The sequence below is a fragment of the Dendrobates tinctorius genome, unplaced genomic scaffold, assembly GCF_039654945.1.
Source record: "Dendrobates tinctorius isolate UK_male_01 unplaced genomic scaffold, ASM3965494v1 ptg000184l, whole genome shotgun sequence".
Taxonomy (NCBI): domain Eukaryota; kingdom Metazoa; phylum Chordata; class Amphibia; order Anura; family Dendrobatidae; genus Dendrobates; species Dendrobates tinctorius.
This window is the reverse complement of record NW_027361851.1, coordinates 17,301,202-17,321,046: the sequence shown is the minus strand read 5'-3', so window position 1 is coordinate 17,321,046 and position 19,845 is coordinate 17,301,202. Positions and strand designations below refer to the sequence as shown.

Here is a 19,845-nt window from a genome sequence, read left to right as displayed (position 1 = left end):
GATGATGTCGGGGGTCCCAGCATGCATTGTGCACCGGGATCCCCGCGTTATAAGGTATGAGGGGGTCCCGGGGGGCACAAAACCGCCGACAGTAGATAAACGTCGGCGCTGCACAAAGCCCAGCAAGCGCCAACGTTTATCTACTGTGGGCGGTCGGGAAGAGGTTAAATATAAGCAATATATGTCGGAGTCGGTGTAAGGGAAATTGAGGAGTCGGAGTCGCAGGTTTGGCTTACCGACTCCACAGCCCTGGTAAAAACACAAGCGAAATTCGCACAAAGTCTGCAGGAAATCTTCACTAAATCCGCAGGTAAAAAGCAGGTCATTGTACCTGCGGATTTGGCAAAATCCACGCTGCACATACCCTGAAAAGTCTTATTTGCGACTTGCTGACGCACGACTGTTGCAGATTTCCGATTTTAATAATGCCGCCAAGTGGTTTGTGAACCGCACATAAGTTGCATGTGAAATATGATTTGCATTAAAGTCTTTGGGAAGTGTCGACTGTGACCAGGGACAGAATATCCAACAAATATGGAGACATTTGTGGCTCTTGGTTGCAGGTGATGATGCTACAACATAGGACTCATTATATGCAATGCCTCATTGTGACGCTGTGATTTCAGTGTCGCGCTACACGTTGCCGTTCATCCCTAGCCTTAAAGGAAGTCTGTTACTTGCATTTGAATAGAATAAAATCTTGTCACTGAAATTGTCCATATCCGTAACCCCCTGACAATATATGATGTGCAGTTACTTACATCATATGTCGTGTCCTTGACTTCTTCATTATCTTGCGCTGTAGATAATGGCACATTTATTTTCTGCCTCTAACAGCCCCTGGTGGAGTTGAGCTCCGCTCGCTGCCCTTAACCTGCCTGCAAAATGTAAAATGCAGCGGAAAGGGGGGCGCCTCATTCCCTTCCTGTGGCTGGCTGTCATAGATTGCGATGCACTGCTATGTATAGCACAAGCAATCGGATCTCCGCTACAAGGGAAATGTTAAATACAGTAAAAATGGTGAAAAAAGAGAGCACATGAATAATGTACAAAAGTTCAAAGTTCCCTCCTTTTGCCTCATTAAAAGCAAAACCTTAAAAAACACATTTTAATATATTTCTGCATTCAGAAAAGTCTTAATTTATCAAAATATAAATTATTCTGATTAGTAAAGGGTGTACTGAGAAAAAAACATTTAACACTAGAATTATGGTGTTTTTTGGCTGCTGCCATTATTGCAATATAATGCAATAACAGTTGATCAAAACATTGTATCTGCCCCAAAATGTCTGTAAAAATATTAGCTCAGCGTGCAAAAAGTAAGCCCTCACACCCACCAGGTCCCGAAAATTAAAAACATTACTGTTCTTCGAAAATGGCGACTTAAGAAAATGGTTTGGTTATTTTGAATTTTTATGTGCCATTCCAGTATTTTTTTTTTTTTTTTTTAATTCATATTTTTGTTCCCTATTAGGGTGGTTTCACATTAGCGCTTTTTAAGCGCACGCCCGGCCGGGGGTAGCTCCGCCCCCGAGCCGGCTCTCTGCCCGGCGTGCCCGCCCCTTGCTTGTAGCGCCGCCTCCTAGCGCACAGCGGCGCCTGTGATCGGCGCACCCTATCTTTAGCATAGGGTGCGCAGATCGTGCGCAGGCCGTGCGCTAGTTGCGCTTTGACCTGCGCTGCGCACTTTTGACGGTGCGCCGTGCGCGCCAAAATCAAACTTTTAGGATTTTGGTGCGCACGGCGCACCGTCAAAAGTGCGCAGCGCAGGTCAAAGCGCAACTAGCGCACGGCCTGCGCACGATCTGCGCACCCTATGCTAAAGATAAAGTGAGCCGATCGCAGGCGCCGCTGTGCGCTAGGAGGCGGCGCTACAAGCAAGGGGCGGGCACGCTGGGCAGAGAGCCGGCTCGGGGGCGGAGCTACCCCCGGCCGTGCGTGCGCTTAAAAAGCGCTAATGTGAAACCACCCTTAGAGAATGAATGTCATATTATTTTTCTCATGCTTGGAGCAAGGTCCTGAAGGATTTAAATACCATGTAGAATTTAAAGGGACTCTGTCACCACATGTGACCCATGTAAATTATTAATATGGCCATGCAGGTTATAGACCGCTGAAGACAGTCCTCCCTGTGTTTCTCCTATCAGATGTGTTGTTGCTGAGAAATCATCTTTTATCACTTTATATAAATGACCTCTTCCAGGCTACGGGGGGATGGTGACTGGAGATAACTCTGCCTCCAGAGATGATTGTAAATATAAGGGGGAGTTACCAATGTGACGTGTAATGGCCGCTCTCTGCTCTCCTGATGTCACTGCAGAGCTGTGACTATACCTGACACATCTGCAGATTCCAGCTCACAGGCAGACAGGGTTGTAATAGTGTTGTGTTGCAGCAGAGCTGTTAGAGCTGCAGCTGCTATTGTGTTTCTGAGTAAACAGTTTTCATTTTTCCTGTTCTGTGTTACTTGTCTCGCACTGCTAACTCCCATTTTTATTTAAAATAAACTCTTGTCAGAGTTATGTCCAGGAAACCACCTCCCCTGATGCAGCTGATTTTCATGTAAGAAAAGCATGGATTTCTCTGGAATAAGACATCAGATGGCAAATATCATTCTGTCATTTTATTCATATGGCCTACACGCCCATATAGATGGCTTAGGAGGGTTGATCTTAATGACAGATTCCCTGTTGAAGCATTTTTTTTTTTAAATAAAGTGGTTGGCAGGTTTTAGAATGCTGACAAATGTTAATATTGTATGGACTTGAGTCCAAATGTTTCTTTTATTATACTGTTTATAAATGTTTGGTATCTAGCGGAAATATGTGGATCTTTGGTGGAGGAAGAAGTAGAGGAGAGAGAGAAATTAGAGAGTGAACAAGAAGTAAAGAATGGATTTGACTAGAAAAAGATGATTCTTCTCTCTCTTCATTAGTATTTATTTAATTGAGTTACTAACCTCTTGTTTAGAATATGATTGTATTTGTAATCTTGATATACTCTTGGTGTCTGTTTACATATTTATTCATATTTATTTTATTATATTTATTTGCACCTTATTTCATATATACTTTATATTGATGAGTATGTATGTCAGTGTCCAGCTGCAGCAATGAGACTCATGTGTCTTTCCCACCTGGTAATCAAGTTCCTGCACGGACTGGATTAGGAGTAAATCCTTCAATAGGAGAACAAAAAGAAAATCCAGCAAGAACTCCGCAAACCAGATGCTGAGTTCTTGCTGGATTTCCTTTTTGTTCTCATACTTTATATTGATATATTAATTTATTTTGTTACTCATATATGATTTCCTTTTTTTAATATATTTTTTTGTTTGGTATAATGTATTTCCATATTTATTTCACCTTTATGTTTATTCACTTTTTTTTTTTTTAATTATTATTTATTTGTATTAAGAGAACTTTTTCTTTTTTTCTGTTTCCTTTCCCCCTCCTTTTTTCTCGATCATATTCATATATTTATATCACTATATCCTAGATTGTGTGGTTCTCTATGGTATATATTTTTTGGTGCCCATGCATATTTATATATTTATAACACTTTATTCTAGATTGTATATTTTTTATGGCAATTTTATTGGTGCCCATACTTCTTGCCCGGATTTAATATGGCTGCTGGATATTGTGCGCTTGGTTTGTTCTCCTGTGTGGGCTCGCCCAGTCGCGTGTCTCGCCTGTGACGTCACGATGGGTGCGACTGCGCCCTTTAGTGACGTTGCCGCGGGGCTCGCGACAGGTGGCGCGCGCGCCGGGACAATGCATGAAGCGCCGCTTATTATCTGGCTACATGTAGTGTGTCGGCCCGCCTGGTCACGTGTTTCGCTTATGACGTCACGATGGGTGTGACGACACCCTCTTGTGACGTTGCCGCGAGGCTCGTGACAGGCGGCATGCACACCAGAATAAAGCATGGAGCGCCGCATATTATCTGGCCACACGCACTGCTTTCTGATTAGGAGACACCTGCATTGATACATCGTCACTGATGCACAGACGATAATCATTTTAATTAGGATACACATGTATGGATGCACTGCTATTGGTGCATGGGTGATTATTGCCCTATATAAACTCCTCATTGCCCCTCTGCTCTATCACTCCCTGAGGAAGCAACGTGTGAAACGCGCATTGGAGTGTGGGGTGGCAGTGACGGCACATTCAGGATGAATCCCGGTTAGTAAATGAAATTTTTCTTTTATATTTAAATTTATTATGGGATTTATTTTTTACTGATATGCACTTTTGTGACTAGAAATCACTAGATATATGCACTGCACTTTATTTAGATGTATTTTTTGGTCAGTATTTTTGATTATAATATAATTTATTAAATTGGATTGCTACTATATGGAATATATGTGTTGCTTCACTTTCCCCTCTTTTTTGCTTTTTTATTGTGTCTTTTTGTGTTGTGATTTTAATGTGTCCTATGGTGTCCTTAATAAAAGTAGTTATATTGATTTCAATATTGTAACTGTGTAATTGGCTCTTTTTGGATATGTGGCTTTTTTTGGTTTTCATGATGTTTTTTTGTCCATATCATTGATAAATGTTGTTGTTTATAAATGTTTGCCTTTTCCACATGTGCAGACTTAAAGGGAATCTATTACCAAGTTTTTGCTACCTAAATCTGAAAGTGTGATGTAGGGGCAGATCCTTGGATTCCAGCGATGCATTACTTACTGGGTTGATTACTGCAGTTTTGATAAAATCAAAGTTTTTTGTTTTCTGCAGATCTACCAGTTCTCTGAATGCTGAGCTCTGGACAACCACAACCCCACCACTGATTGTACGCTGTACGTAGACAGAAAGCTGCAAATCAGTGTAAGAGGCGGGGCTATACAGAGCTCATGAATATGGAGGACTACATAGCAGCAGGTTTACTAGTCCTCCATTGATTTCCAGCTGATTAAAACTGAGATTTTACCAAAACTACAGCAAGCAACCCAAAATAAGTGAGGCACCGCTGCAATCTGGGTCTCCGCCCCTACATGATGCTGCTCTCAGAGTGTATGGCAAGTACCTTGTGACACATTCTTTCCACCATTTCATGTTTATTTAAATGTAATATTTTCTCAGGTCGACAGTTAGACAAAATTAAGGCTGAAGCTCAGGAGAAGGGAGACCTAGGACTTGTTGCTGAAAGCAGTCGTGGTACTCAGCGAACCATGTTCACACCTCCCAAGCTCATGGTCCCAGGTGTTTTCAGCAAACTAAAAGAGATCGCCAGGATGACTGGTAACGCTGTAAGTACCTTCATTGATACAGAGAAGGGCACATTGCTTCACCTTTCAGAGGCCAAACACTGTTGCACACCCTCCAATGCTGGTCATACACGTGAGATACATGACTGATACGTAATTTGTTTGAGGGGAGACCGCAATGGCGAGATGAAGTAGGTTGCAGTTCGGATAACTGCAGTTTATTCCTGTCAGTACAGTTTGGATTTTACATGTATGATGAACATTATCACATTTTGATATGTATTTTAAAATGACTGTAATTTAAGGAAATTTTGACAAATGCATCAACATTCACCCATGGACGCTAAGCCTCCTGGGATTATGAGCCACGATCCTGAGATAAGATACCAATACACTAAGGGTACCGTTACACGTAGCGATGCACCAGCGATCCCGACAATGATATGGATCACTGGTGCATCGCTAAGTGGTCGCTAGTGAGCTGCCACACAGGTAGAGCTCACCAGCGACATCGCAGGGGTCTGGGGTCGCTGCTTACCTGTCAGACGCGGCGATCCTGACGTCCTCCCGCCCGCGTCCACGCGTTGCTCGTCGTCACAGCAGGAAGCACCGCAGGAAGCTGACGACGAGAAATGGTCCAGGACCTTCTCGCGCGACCAGCGATAACCAGCGGGGGAGCCGGTTGGAGGTAAGTATCACACATAGTGATATCGCTAGCAATATCGCTATAACGTCACAAAATCGGTGACTTTACAGCGATATTGCTAGCGATATCGCAGTGTGTAACGGGGCATTAAGCCTCGGGTCAGTGGGTATTCTGGCACCTCAGGAAGAGTATTCCACAATCATTGGTTGCCAGTAGGTTTCTTTCCAGCTTGAGGCCTTACAAGTGTCCCCAGGGACATGGTCTAACAGTTATCTATCAGCGCACCCACAGACAAAGGTTAAATATAATTTTAGCAAAAAATTACCTGTACCCAAAGTATGGGTCTATTAGAGAATGTAACTTAACACCAAAAAAGTGTTTGTTTCCTGTACATGCAAAAGTGAAAAAAAACTTAAAATCATTCGTTGGTCTTGAGAGCCAAAATAATCCCGTTCCTTTAAAGGATTAGTGCTTCATGGCCAAGCCTATTTTGGCTCTCAAGAAGCTTTTTTTTTTTTTTTTTTCGTCTTTATTTTATGCGTTCTTTTTATGAGCACATTCTAAAAGCCATAACTTTTTTCCCTTTGCTGTTAGCGATGGCCTTTATTTATTTTTTCCCCCAAACTGCACCATTTTGGGGTACATAAAACATTTTTAACATTCAAGGAGTCATCCAGCTTATCAAAATTGCTTTACTCTGTTTCATTGTGAGACGTATGTGCACATCACATGCGGGTCTATGCAACAGAATTAGTAGTTCTGTACCCTGCAGGTGCCAGCTGTGTTTCTGCATGTAACACCAGTGATTGCTGCTAACGTCTTAATGACATGGACCTGTAGAAGCGTGGCACGAACGCGAAACGGCTGTCGTCCTCTCTCCTTTCTCTCCCTACATTCCTGCATGTATTGTCCTGAAGGTTGGAATAAAGGGCTTGAATTGGTGATTGCTAAATGGTGAATGCTATAATTGTGTTCAGCTGTGTGTAGATTAGAGTTGATGCATAGAGAAAAGGAAAAGTCCTTTTCTCTATGCATCAACTCTAATCTACACACAGCTGAACACCATTATATATCCAATACATCACATAGCTCGAATAGCAAGGGAATAAATGAAGATAATGGACTGTTGCTTGATGTCGAATAATTTCCTCAGCTCATTTGTACGTTTTAATTGATAGAGCTTGGAATAATAAGAACTTCCACAATTGTGTTAAAAAAAAAAATGTTCCTGTGCTGAGTAAATCTTACAAACGTGCCCCTGCTGTGTACTGTGTAATGGCTGTGTCTGACTGTGCAGGAACATGGTCTGATCATACCGCTGCTCCTGGGCAGGTTAGGAAGAAAAAGAGAGTATACAGACAGGACAGCATGCGAACACAACTGCTGCTTTCTGAGAGCTATATATACTCCGTCAGTCATGTCCGTACCTGTGATATGGTCTCAGCGCTGAGCCTGCTTCTTTCCCTGCACATCTGATCAGCTGCCAGGTGCACCTAACAGCCATGGGGGAATCACATCTGATCCTGCGGCTGTTCCGACAGTGGCATTTAACGCACGCTGACCGAAAGCATGTCATAAATCCCGTCGATTGGCGACCCTGTGACGATGTTGTGGGGTGCCGATGGGTTATCATGACAGCCTGGGGGTCTGCAGAAAACCCCTGTGCTTGTCATTGAGAATCTCCTGTGATCGCCAGCTCGTGGCTGAAGGCCTGCTATGCGTAGCACAGGCGATTGGATGATCGCAGCTTCAAGTCTCCTAAGGGGACTATTAAATAAAGTAAAAAAAAAAAAGTTTTAAAAACACTCAAGTTCAAATCACCCTCCTTTTTTGCCCTACTGACTCCTTCCGAACATTTTCAGTATATATACTTCCTGACCGATGCAGTATATATACAGTAGAATCATAGAATGTTAGAGTTTGAAGGGCCCTCTTGGGTCATCATGTCCAGCCCCCTGCTCAATGTAGGATTCTCTAAACCATCTCGGGTAGATGTCTGTCCAGCCTCGATTTAAAGACTTCCATTGAAGGAGAACTTGCCATCTCTCGTGGCAGCCTGTTCCACTCATTGATCACCCTTTTTTTCTAATATCTAATCTGTATCTTCTCCCTTTCAGTTTCATTACATTGCTTCTCGAGTTTCCATTTACAAATGACAATAAGGATGATCCTGCTACACTGCGACATCCCTTCAGATATTTGTAGACCACTATTAAGTTTCCGGCTAGTCTTCTTCTTTTTTTTTTTTTTTCAAGCTAAACATTTCCAGATCCTTTAACCCCTTCACTACCAAGGGTGGTTTGCACGTTAACTCCCGGGCCAATTTTTACAATTCTGACCACTGTCCCTTTGAGGTCATAACTCTGAAACGCTTCCATGGATCCCGGTGATTCTGACATTGTTTTCTCGTGACATATTGTACTTCATGTTAGTGGTAAAATTTCATTCAAATAACTTGCGTTTATTTGTGAAAAAAACGGAAATTTGGCAAAAATTTTGAAAATTTCGCAATTTTCCAACTTTGAATTTTTATGCCCTTAAATCACAGCGATACGGCACACAAAAAACGTAATAAATAACATTTCCCACATGTTTACTTTACATCAGCACAATTTTGGAACCAAAATTTTTTTTTTGTTAGGAAGTTATAAGGGTTAAAAATTGACCAGCGATTTCTCATTTTTGCAACACCATTTTATTTTTAGGGACCGCATCACATTTGAAGCCACTTTGAGGGGTCTATATGATAGAAAATACCCAAAAGTGACACCATTCTAAAAACTGCACCCCTTAAGGTGCTTAAAACCACATACAAGAAGTTTACTAACCCTTTAGGTGCGTCACAGGAATTTTTTGAATATTTAAAAAAAAAAAATGAACATTTAACTTTTTTTCACAAAAAAAATACTTCAGGTTCAATTTTCTTTATTTTACCAAGGGTAACAGGAGAAATTGGACTGCAAAAGTTAATGTGCAATTTGTCCTGAGTACGCTGATACCTGATATGTGGGGGGGGGAACCACTGTTTCGGCGCATGGCAGACCTCAGTAGGGAAGGAGCGCCGTTTGACTTTTTCAATGCAAAATTGGCTGGAATTCAGATCGGACGCCATGTCGCGTTTGGAGAGCCCCTGATGTACCTAAACAGTGGAAACCCCCCAAGTGACCCCATTTTGGAAACTAGACCCCCAAGGAACTTATCTAGATATGTGGTGAGAACTTTGAACCCACAAGGGCTTCACCGAAGTTTATAACGTACAGCGGTACAATTAAAAAATCATATTTTTTCCACAAAAATGATCTTTTCACCCCCAATTTTTATTTTTCCAATGGTAACAGGACCCTAAAAGATATTGTGCAATTTGTCCTGAGTACGCTGATACCCCATATATGGGTGTAAATGACTATTTGGGCGCATAGCAGAGCTCGGAAGGGAAGCAGCGCCATTTGACGTTTTTGGCTAGAATTGAGATCGGACACCATGTCTCGATTGGAAAACCCCTGATGTACCAAAACAGTGGAAACCCCCCACAAATGACACCATTTTGGAATCTAGACCCCCCAAGGAACTTATCTAGATGTGTGGTGAGCACTTTGAACCCCCAAGGGCTTCACAGAAGTTTATAACATACAGCCGTACAATTAAAAAATCATATTTTTTCCACAAAAATGATCTTTTCACCCTCAATTCTTATTTTTCCAAGAGTAACAGGACCCTAAAAGATATTGTGCAATTTATCCTGAGTACGCTGATACCCCACATGTGGGGGTAAACCACTATTTGGGCGCATGGCAGAGCTCGGAAGGGAAGCAGCACCATTTGACGTTTTTGGCAGGAATTGAGATCGGACACCATGTCGCGTTTGGAAAGCCCCTGATGTAACAAAACAGTAGAAACCCCCCACAAATGACACCATTTTTTTCCGCTAAAATAATGGGGGTAAAACACTGTTTGGGTGCATGGCAGAGCTTGGAAGGGAAGTAACACCATTTGACTTTTTCAACTCAGAATTGGCTGGAATTGAGATCAGACACCATGTTGCATTTGGAGAGCACCTGATGTACCCAAACAGTGGAAACCCCCCAATTATAACTCCAGCCCTAACCCCAACACAGCCCTAACCCTAGCCCTAACCCTAGCCCTAATGGGAAAATGGAAATAAATACATTTTCTTTTAGTTTTATTAATTTTCCCTAACTAAGGGGGTGATAACGGGGGGTTTGATTTACTATTTATGGCAGTTTTTATGTTTGGCGGCTGTCACACGCTAAAAGACGCTTCTTATTGTAAAAATAGTTTTTGCATCACCACATATTGTGAGCTATAATTTTTCCGTATTTTGACCCACCGAGTCATGTGAGGTCTTATTTTTTGCGGGACGAGTTGACGTTTTTATTGGTACCATTTTCGGGCACGTGACATTTTTTGATCGCTTTTTATTCCGATTTTTGGGACGCAGAATGAACAAAAACCATCGTTTCATGAATTTGTTTTGGGGGGGTGCGTTTACACCGTTCCGCGTGCGGTAAAATTGATAAAGCGGTTTTATTCTTCGGGTCGGTACGGTTACAGCAATACCTCATTTAGGTCTTTTTTTATGTTTTGTCGGTTTTTTGCAATGAAAACAATTTTATATAAAAAATAATTATTTTTGTATCGCTTTATTCTGCGAGCTATAACTTTTTAATTTTTTTGCAGATGACGCTGTATGGCGGCTCGTTTTTTGCGGGACAAGATGACGTTTTCAGCGTTACCATGGATATTTATATGCGTCTTTTTGATCGCGCGTTATTGCACTTTTTGTTCGGTGGTATGATAATAAATCATTATTTTTTGCTTCGTTTTTTATTTTTTAAGGGGTTCGCTAAAGGGGTTAACTAATGGGACAGTTTTATAGGGTGGGTCGCTACGGACGCGGCAATACCAAATATGTGTACTTTTATTGTTTTTTTTATATTTTGAAAAAATTGATTTATTGGGAAATATTTTTTTTTTTTTACTAATTTATTTAGCGATTTTTTTTTTTTTTTTTTTTTTTAATTATTTTTAACACTTTTTTTTAACTTTATTACCTTGTCCCGGGTGGGACATCACTGTCCTGTGACAGATCGCTGATCTGTCACATCACAGATCACTGTGACAGATCAGCAATCTGTCACAGGCAGTTCTGCAGACTTCCTCATGCCTGTGCTTTGCAGGCAGTGAGGAAGTCAGTTCCCTACAGGCCCCCGAAGGCCCCCGTCGCCATCTTGGATCCGGGGGCCTGTAGGGAAAGAGACCCCCGCAGCAGCGCTGCACATTGCGCTGCCGTGGGGGGCTCACGGAAGCACTGAGGGAGCCCCCTCCCTGCCGATGCTTCCCTTTAACCCCCGGTACACCGCGATCGCGTTTGATCGTGGTGTACAAGGGGTTAACGTGTCGGGGGCGGTCCGTGACCGCCCCTGACACATTGTGCCGGGTGTCAGCTTGAATAATCAGCTGACACCCGGCCGCGATCAGCGGCGCTCACCTCATTTTTTAAATGTGATGCACAGAGCTGGACATAGTATCCCAGATGAGGTCTGACTAAGGATGAGTAGAGGGGGATAATTACTTCATGTGATGTAGACTCAGATTCTCTTAATACATCCTAGAACTGTGTTTGCCTTTTTTGCTGCTGTATCACACTGTTGATTCATTTGCAGTCTGTGATCTATTAGTATACTCAAGTCTTTTTCACATGTGCTGTTGCTTAGTTCTATTCCTCCCATTCTATAGATGTAATTTTCATTTTTCTTGCACAGATATATAATCTTCCATTTCTCCCTGTTAAATACTATTCTATCAGTCGCTGCCCATTGTTCAAGCATATTTAGCTCCTTCTGAATAATTTATCTTCTCCAGTGTTAGCTATCCCTCCAAGCTTTGCATCGTCTGCAAATTTGATTAATTTACCTTTGGTTCCCTTATCTATATCTTTTATAAAAATGTTAACACGGGCCAGCCTTGTGGTACCCCACTTAAAACACACTTCCATTAGGATGTGCAACCATTTATTACCACTCGTTGACCTTGTCAATCGCTGACAGCTTATAAAAAGCATCGCAATGCTCCTGCAGTATGTGTGTGTGTGTATATATATATATATATATATATATATATATATAAATATATATAATGTGTGTATGTATGAATGTATGTGAATATATACATATATGTATATATGTGTATGTTGTGGTGTAGTGACCACTGTGTCCACTAGGGGGCGCTGTGTGAGTGTCCCAGGAGAGAGGATGAGTGGCAGGATGCTGAATGATCGTTGTGTATCCCAAGGTAGGTGGCCTTGAGATGGAAGCTTGAATATGTGTGTTGATCAGCAGAAGTACTGCTGAGCTTTCGTTACACTGTGTCAGGGAGAGCTTTCCAGGTAGCTGGTGAGACGGGCAGGACCAGCTACCTACAAACCCACCTAGGGGCGGTGTCTAGAACGCCATAGTAAAGTGGATGTGTGTGAAGGACCTGTGATGAGGTCCTAGCCATGTGATCCGGTGGGCATGGCTACAGACCATGTAAGGTGGCCAGGGTAGGTCACATGAGTGAATGCTTGGACCCGGTTGGTCCGTTTGGAAGATCTCGCTGGAAGATGTCTGTCTTCCTAACAGCACGTGTGAACGCTGTGTTTAATGGCTGCAAGTGCCTGAGATGTTCCCAGGGGAGGGAATGGACGTCTGCAGTGTGGTGAAGCAACCATGAGGTAACCCGGCCACGGGGTGAGATAACTGTGAGGCTAGAGAGCCTGCGTATTGGACATTGCATAACCTGTGTCACTACAGGCTTAACAGAGTGGAGCTCTGTCATGGAAGCTATGCTGTTGATATGAACTTTCTGTTGCTGGTCATGGTTTATGATGCTTAATAAACCATATGGACTGTTGGAGTTATATGAGAAACCCGTGCCGGACCTGGTTATTTGGCTGCCTAGTGAATATTTCCTACTTTAATGACAAGCGCTACCTTACAACATGTGTATGTATGTGTATATATATATATATGTGTGTGTATGCATGTATATATGTGTGTGTGTGTGTATATATATATATATAAACACAAGCAAAAAATAGTACACATATTTGGTACCGCCACCTCCAGAACGAACTGACCTAAAAACTGTGTCCCACTAGTTAACTCCAACACCATGAAAAACAATGCTTTATCATACCGCCGAAAAAAAGTGGAATAAAATGTGATCAAAAGACGAATATAAATAAAAATTGTATCTCTGGAAATGTCATTTTGTCCCGCAAAACAACAAGCAACGATAAAGCTCCATCAGCTGAAAAATGCCATACTTATAGCTCTCAATAAAGCGATGCAAAAATTTTTTTTCTATAAAATAGTTTTTGTGTAAAAGCGCCAAAACATAAAAAATTATATAAATGTGGTATTGCTGTAATTCTACTGACCCGAAGAATAAAGCTGCCTTATCAATTTTACCACATGCGGAACGACATTAAAAAAAAAAAAAAAATTGCTGTTTTTTGTTCATCTGCCTTCCAAAAATCGGAATAGAAAGCTATCAAAATGTTATAATCAAAAATTATACCAATTAAAACATGAACTCTTCCTGTAAAAAAAATGGGCTGAAAATCTCGGCTTAAATTCGAGTATATACGGTATTTATTTAGTTTACTCATTTATATAGCGCCATTAATTCCACAGCGCTTTACACACATTATCGGCACTGTCCCTGATGGGACTCGCAATCTAAATTCTCTATCAGTTTGTCTTTGGAGTGTGATAGGAAACCGGAGAACCTGGAGGAAACCCACACAAACACAGGGAGAGCATACAAACTCCTTGCATATGTTGTCCTTGGTGGAATTTGAGCCCAGGACCCCAGCACTTTAACCCCTTTACCCCTGAAGGTGATTTGCATGTTAATGACCAGGCCAATTTTTACAATTCTGACCAGAGGCACCTTATGAGGTAATAACTCTGGAACGCTTCAAAGGATCCCACTGACTCAGGTTGTTATTTCAAGACATATACTTCATGGTAGTGGTAAAATTTCTTCGGTATGACTTGCATTTGTGAAAAAAATGGAAATTTGGCGAAATTTGGAAAATTTGGGAATCTTCAAACTTTGAATTTTCCTGCCCTTAAATCACAGAGATATGGCACACAAAAGATTTACTTTACATCAGCTCAATTTTGGAACCAACATTTTTTTTTGTTAGGAAGTTATAAAGGTTAAAAGTTGACCAGCGATTTTTCTTTTTCCAGCTAAATTTACAAAACCATTTTTTTTTAGGGACCAAATCTTATTTGAAGTCACTTTACAGAAAAGTGACAACATTCTAAAATCAGCTTTACTCTTCAGGTCGGTGCAATTACAGCGATACCACTGTATATCGGGATTTTATGTTTGGCTGCTGTCACGCTAAAAGATGCTTTTTATTGCAGAAAAATAGTTTTTTTGTGTGTGTGTGTGGGGGGGGGGGGTATACCATTCTGCGAGTGGTAAAATTGATGGCAGTTTTAGTCTTTGGGTCAGTACGATTACAGCGATGTCACATTCATATAATTTATGTTTTGGCGCTTTTAGACAATAAAAACTATTTTATATAAAAAATAATTATTTGTGCCTCACTTTATTCTGAGAGGTAGAACTTTTTTATTTTTTCGCTGATGACGCTGTATGGTGGCTCGTTTTTTTTCGGGACAAGATTTCATTTTCAGTGGTACCATGTTTATATCCATATTTTTGATTTCGTGTTATCCCACTTTTTGTTCGGCGGTATGATGATAAAGCGTTGTTTTTTGCCTTGTTTATTTTTTTTTCACGGTGTTCACTGAAGTGGTTAACTAGTGGGACAGTTTTATAGGTCGGGTCGTTGTGGACGCTGTGAAACCAAATGTGTACATTTATTGTTTATTTTTTTTAATACAAATATTTATGGATAATATATCTTGATTTTTCTTACTATTATTTTAGATTTTTGTTTTAATATTTTTACAATTTTTTTTTTTTTTTAAATATTTATTTGTCCAACTATGGAGGCTGATTGTTTGTATAGCATGGGCATGCAGCAGCATCCCTGTGTTGTACAGTCAGCTCTGCACTGACAAAGTTGCTGATCATGCACTGCACATGATCTAACATTTTTACTAGCTCTCGTGACCCGGATGTTGTCATGACCACATTGGGTCACCATGGCAACAATCATGACGCCGCGCCAACCCGCGGGGTCTCCAATCCAAGGGCAAAGAGGCTGTCATCCCTCTGCCGACTCCCGGAATGCAACGATCGTGTTCCATCACAGCCTTTAGGGGGTTAAAGTGCAGGGAGAGGTGCCTGCGATTATATAATAATTCGTCTTTGGTCAAATAGACCCTGGGCACAGGGATTATTATTACGACAAATGTCCGAAAGGGGTTAAACATGAAGTAACACCATAAGACCAATTTGTCAAAGTCTGCTCTTCAAAACATCACTCCTTTTCTGGACCCTGTTTTGTGCTCAAACAGTAGTTTTTCCTCACATATGGGGTGTTTGTTTACTCAGGATAAATGGCACAACAAATTTTGGGGTCCATTTTCTCCTGTTACCTCTGTGAAAAAAAATTTGGAGCTAAAAACAGTTTAGTAGGAAAAAGTTTTTTTTATTTATTTTCACATCTCTCTATTATAAACTTCTGTGAAACACTTGGGGGTTGAAAGTGCTCACCACACATCTAGATAAGTTGCTTGGGGGTCTAGTTTCCAAAATGGGATCACTTGTGGGGGGGTTTACACTGTTTAGGCTCATCAGGGGCTCAGCACACGCAACATGGCGTACACTAATTCAGCAAATTTTGCATTTTAAAAAGTCCTTTCCATACAAGCCCTGCCGTGTGCCCAAACAGTAGTTTTCGTCCTTATATTGGGTATCGGCGCATTCTGGAGAAATTGCAAAACAAATTGTGTGGTGCAATTTCTCCTGTTACCCTTGTGAAAATGCAAAATTTGAGGCAAAAAAAACCATTTGTGTGGAAAAATGTGATTTCCTTATTTTCACAGTTCAACGTTATAAACTTCTGTGAATCACCTGGAGGTTCAAAGTGCTCACCACACATCTAGACAAGCTCCTTGGGGGGTCTAGTTTCCAAAATGGGATTTCTTGGGGGCAGATTTCACTGTTTAAGCACCTCAGAGTCTCTCCCAACACGACATGGCGTCCGCTAGTCCTGCAAATTTTACATTCAAACAGTCAAATGGTGCTCCTTCCGTGCCATGCGCCCAAAGAGTGTTTTTTTTCCCACATATGGGGTATCCACGTATTCAGGAGAAATTGCACAACACATTTTGGGGTCCCTTTTCTCCTGTTACTCTTGTGAAAATAAAATAAATTTTGGATCTAAAGTAAAATTTTGTGAAAAAAATTAAATGTTCAGTTCTCCTACGCCTCATTGGGGGACACAGTACCATGGGTGTTATGCTGCTGCCACTAGGAGGACACTAAGTGAAAAACAGAAAGATTCACTCCTTCTCTGCAGTATACACCCGCCCACTGGCTGAGATTGAACCAGTTCTTGCTTAGTGTCTGTAGGAGACTCTTGGGTCTGGCGTCAGACCCCAACGTTTTTATTTTCATTTTTAATTTTTTCTGTAAATTGTTATTTTTTAATTAACGGAGTGAAGGGGGCGACGGATCCTTTCTAGCGTCCGATCTACCCCGAACCATCAACATGCGAGAACGTGGAGTATACCTCCCCGTACCCTCTCCTGCGACGAAGGGGTCATGCCTGGGCTCACTTTTGGCGCGACGGTTCCTACACGGTCCCAATTTCCCACATCAGCAAGATGCAAATGGAGTGTCACCTTCATGTTTCCTCCCCCAGAGTCAGGTATATAGCCGAACAAGGCCCCCATGTAATGGCGATGCAGCCCCACTACATCACGGATCATGAGGATACAAGCGGCAACCTCTCCATCCCCCTGTCTAAAGGAGGATCGATTAAAAACTATACCTTTAATGACAGCGCAGCTCCAGTCCTGCTACACCGCTTCTGTGAGTATGAGGGGGAGTGCTGATACCAGACTGCATGTCACCGCGTCGACATGTCCGCGCACAAGAGACAGTGGGTCCTGGTCCCTGGGGAGGAGAGGGAGAGATGAGCCAGTGCCCAGCGGCGCTTGCTCTGTTGTCCGGCCGCGGCCTCTCTTCAGCCAGTGAGCATCGCCGGCGGCCGTCAGAAATTTAGCCCCCAGCTTCTAGCCGGTCTAGGCCGCAGTTACTTAGCTCCATTCCACCGCGAGTGTGCCTGTCTTGAACGAGAAGCGCTCTCCTGTTCTCGGGGGCCATGAGATTTTTCACTCAACCTGCTTCCTGACGGCTGAGGGGGGCACTAATTGGCAGCACTGACAGTGGCGCTGGAAGGAGCTAGCAAGTTTTGGGCAAGGATCGCAAAGAGCACCTTTCTCCCTTGGAGACCCAAGAACAGGACCTGGGTAAGCTGTACTGCGCCTCAGCAGGTGGCATTAACCCCTTCTCTGCAAGTGCTATAAACTTTTCTCTGCAATCTGCGGCACATATTCTGCCTATAGCCTCTATATCTCAAGCAAAAAGGCTAACAAAAACTGTGTTTTTACTACAGCCTTGCCCTGGGCTCACAATACTCCATTTTACATGGATTGTGAAACAGAATCTGCCCAAAGGCCACCTGCCACCGCCACTGATCCCGCTGAGTCTAGTCCCCCTGAGTGGGCTGCGTCCCTGTCACGGTCTGTAGATTCCATGGCCAAAAGCAGTAGACACTTTCCGGGGCACCTTTTTTAAGTTAGGACGTCTCTTGGCTGACCGCGGAGGGCTCTGGCGGCAGTCGGGAACCGTCAATCAGCAGGGGTCATGCTCTGTCATGGGACGCTCAGGTTTTTCTAGAAAAAGTACCCATGACCCGTCCCTTGATCATGCTCGCGCTTCGGTGTCTGTGAGTTCCACAGGATCCCCTGAATTTTCAAGAGACGCTTGATTCTCTTATAGAGTCTGTCAACAGGACTCTCAGGGTGAACGAGGAAAAATATTTCTGCTCCGGAACACGTAGTGTCCTTTAAGAAGACTAAATGTGTGCACAAAGTACTAGCCAATCATCTTGAGTTTACGGACGTTGTCCAGAGACATAGGGACCGGCCAGATAAACGGTTCATAGGTCAAAAGCCTATTGAGTCTAAATACCCTTTTTATCAAGATCTAACCAAGTATTGGCTACAGTCCCCTTCAGTGAATCCTCTTATATCGCGGCTTGCATCCAAAATGCTCCTATTCTTATCTGACGGTTCCTCAGTCAAAAACCCCACTGACCGTCAAATTGACTACTTTCCTCGCTCAGTCTTCAAGGCTTCCAGAGCGGCGCTTCTTCCCCCGGAGGCAGCCAACCTCGCTAGTCTGATTGCTCAGACAGGGGACTTCGTATTTAACGCTTCTTTAGACGCTGTCAATTGCGCTGCACAGGCAGTTGCAGTCTCCATCAGAAAGGCACTATGGCTCCGAGATTTGGTGAGCAGATTACGCTTCCAAGAGATAGTTAACCTCTCTGCCTTACCAGACTGATCACTTATTTGGAGAGAAACTGGACCAACTCATATCTGACGCTACCGGAGGGAAGAGTAAATTCCTTCCTCAACAAAGGCCCGCCCAGCCGTTTCGGAATCAACAATTCCACTTGGTCTTCTACAACCTTCTCTTCTGGTTCAGGACGGTCCCCGCGTGGAGACAGAGGTTCCCAGCTCTCATACAGACCTAACCGCACCTGAAAATACAGGCCAAGGACATCTGGGATTAAGGGAGCCAGATCCCTTAGATCCTCTACACAATGGCTCGTTGCGGCATCCCGCGGGCAACGACAAAGTAGGCGAACGTTTACCTTTGTTCCGTCATGCCTGGCTCTCGGTTGTCCACGACGAGTGGGTCAGAGAGCTGGTGTCTCCGGATACAATCTAAAGTTTTTTTTCTTCCCCTCCCCCGACACTTTTTACCTGTCGTCCCCTCCCTAACAAGGACAACAGCTTTTCTTCAGGCCCTACATGCACTGCTAAGGGATGGAGTCTTTATTCCGGTCCCTCAGGACAAGAGGTTCAATGGTGTTTACTCGAACCTATTTGTGGTTCCGAAGAAGGATGGAACGATGCTGCCCATAGTGGAGCTAAAGCTGTTAAACACGTTTGTCAAGGCACGGCGGTTCAGAATGGAATCTCTCCGTTCAGTTGTCGGCTCCATGGAAAAAGGGGAGTTCCTGGCGTCCATCGACATCAGGGATGCTTATCTTCACATCCCAATCTTTCCTCCCCATCAACTGTGTTCCTACGCTTCGCAGTTCGCGGGGAACATTTTCCAGTTTGTTGCTTTGCCCTTCGGCCTCGCCACTGCTCCCCAAGTCTTCACCGTGGCAGCTGTCATGGCCATTCTTCACGCTCAGGGAGTGATGGTACTTCTGTATCTGGACGACCTACTGATCAAAGGCCCGTCCCTTTCAGCCTGCGAGGAGTCCGTAAGTATCACGGTGGATACACTTTCTCGCCTGGGCTTTGTAAGGTCTTCTCCAGTACCGGCTCAGCAGATTTCCTTCTTGGGAATGGTCCTGGACACTTCCTGCAGATTTTTCATTCTCCCTCAAGAAGGGGCCTTGGCCTTACAACAGGGAGCACGGATTCTTTCCTGCCTGGTTCCTCACTCCATACTTTTCAGCATGGGGATTCTTGGGAAAATGGTAGCGGCGATTACAGCGGTCCCATTCGCACAGTTACATCTCTGCCCTTTGCAACATGCGCTACTGTTAGCATAGGACAGGAACCCGTTCTCGACCGTCGGTTCCGTCTGTTTCTGCGGGTCAGGCAGACCCTCAGGTGGTGGACGCTGAAGTCCTCTTTGAACCAAAAGACCTTTCTCCCAGTACGTTGGTTAGGGGTGACCATCGACTCCAGTCTTCTTGGCTGGGGTACTGTTTTTTTGCCACCACACG

At 43.1% G+C, this 19,845-nt stretch overlaps 1 protein-coding gene across 6 annotated transcripts in view; it reads left to right on the top strand.

The window, feature by feature from the left end:
• Positions 1-19,845, top strand: part of LIG1 (DNA ligase 1) — a 314,922-nt gene that overhangs the window by 165,467 nt on the left and 129,610 nt on the right. For all 6 annotated transcript variants that reach the window (XM_073552127.1, XM_073552126.1, XM_073552125.1 and 3 more), the window contains one exon: positions 5,100-5,266. In XM_073552127.1, the coding sequence (XP_073408228.1) occupies positions 5,100-5,266 (167 nt within the window). The remainder of the gene's footprint in view (positions 1-5,099; positions 5,267-19,845) is intronic.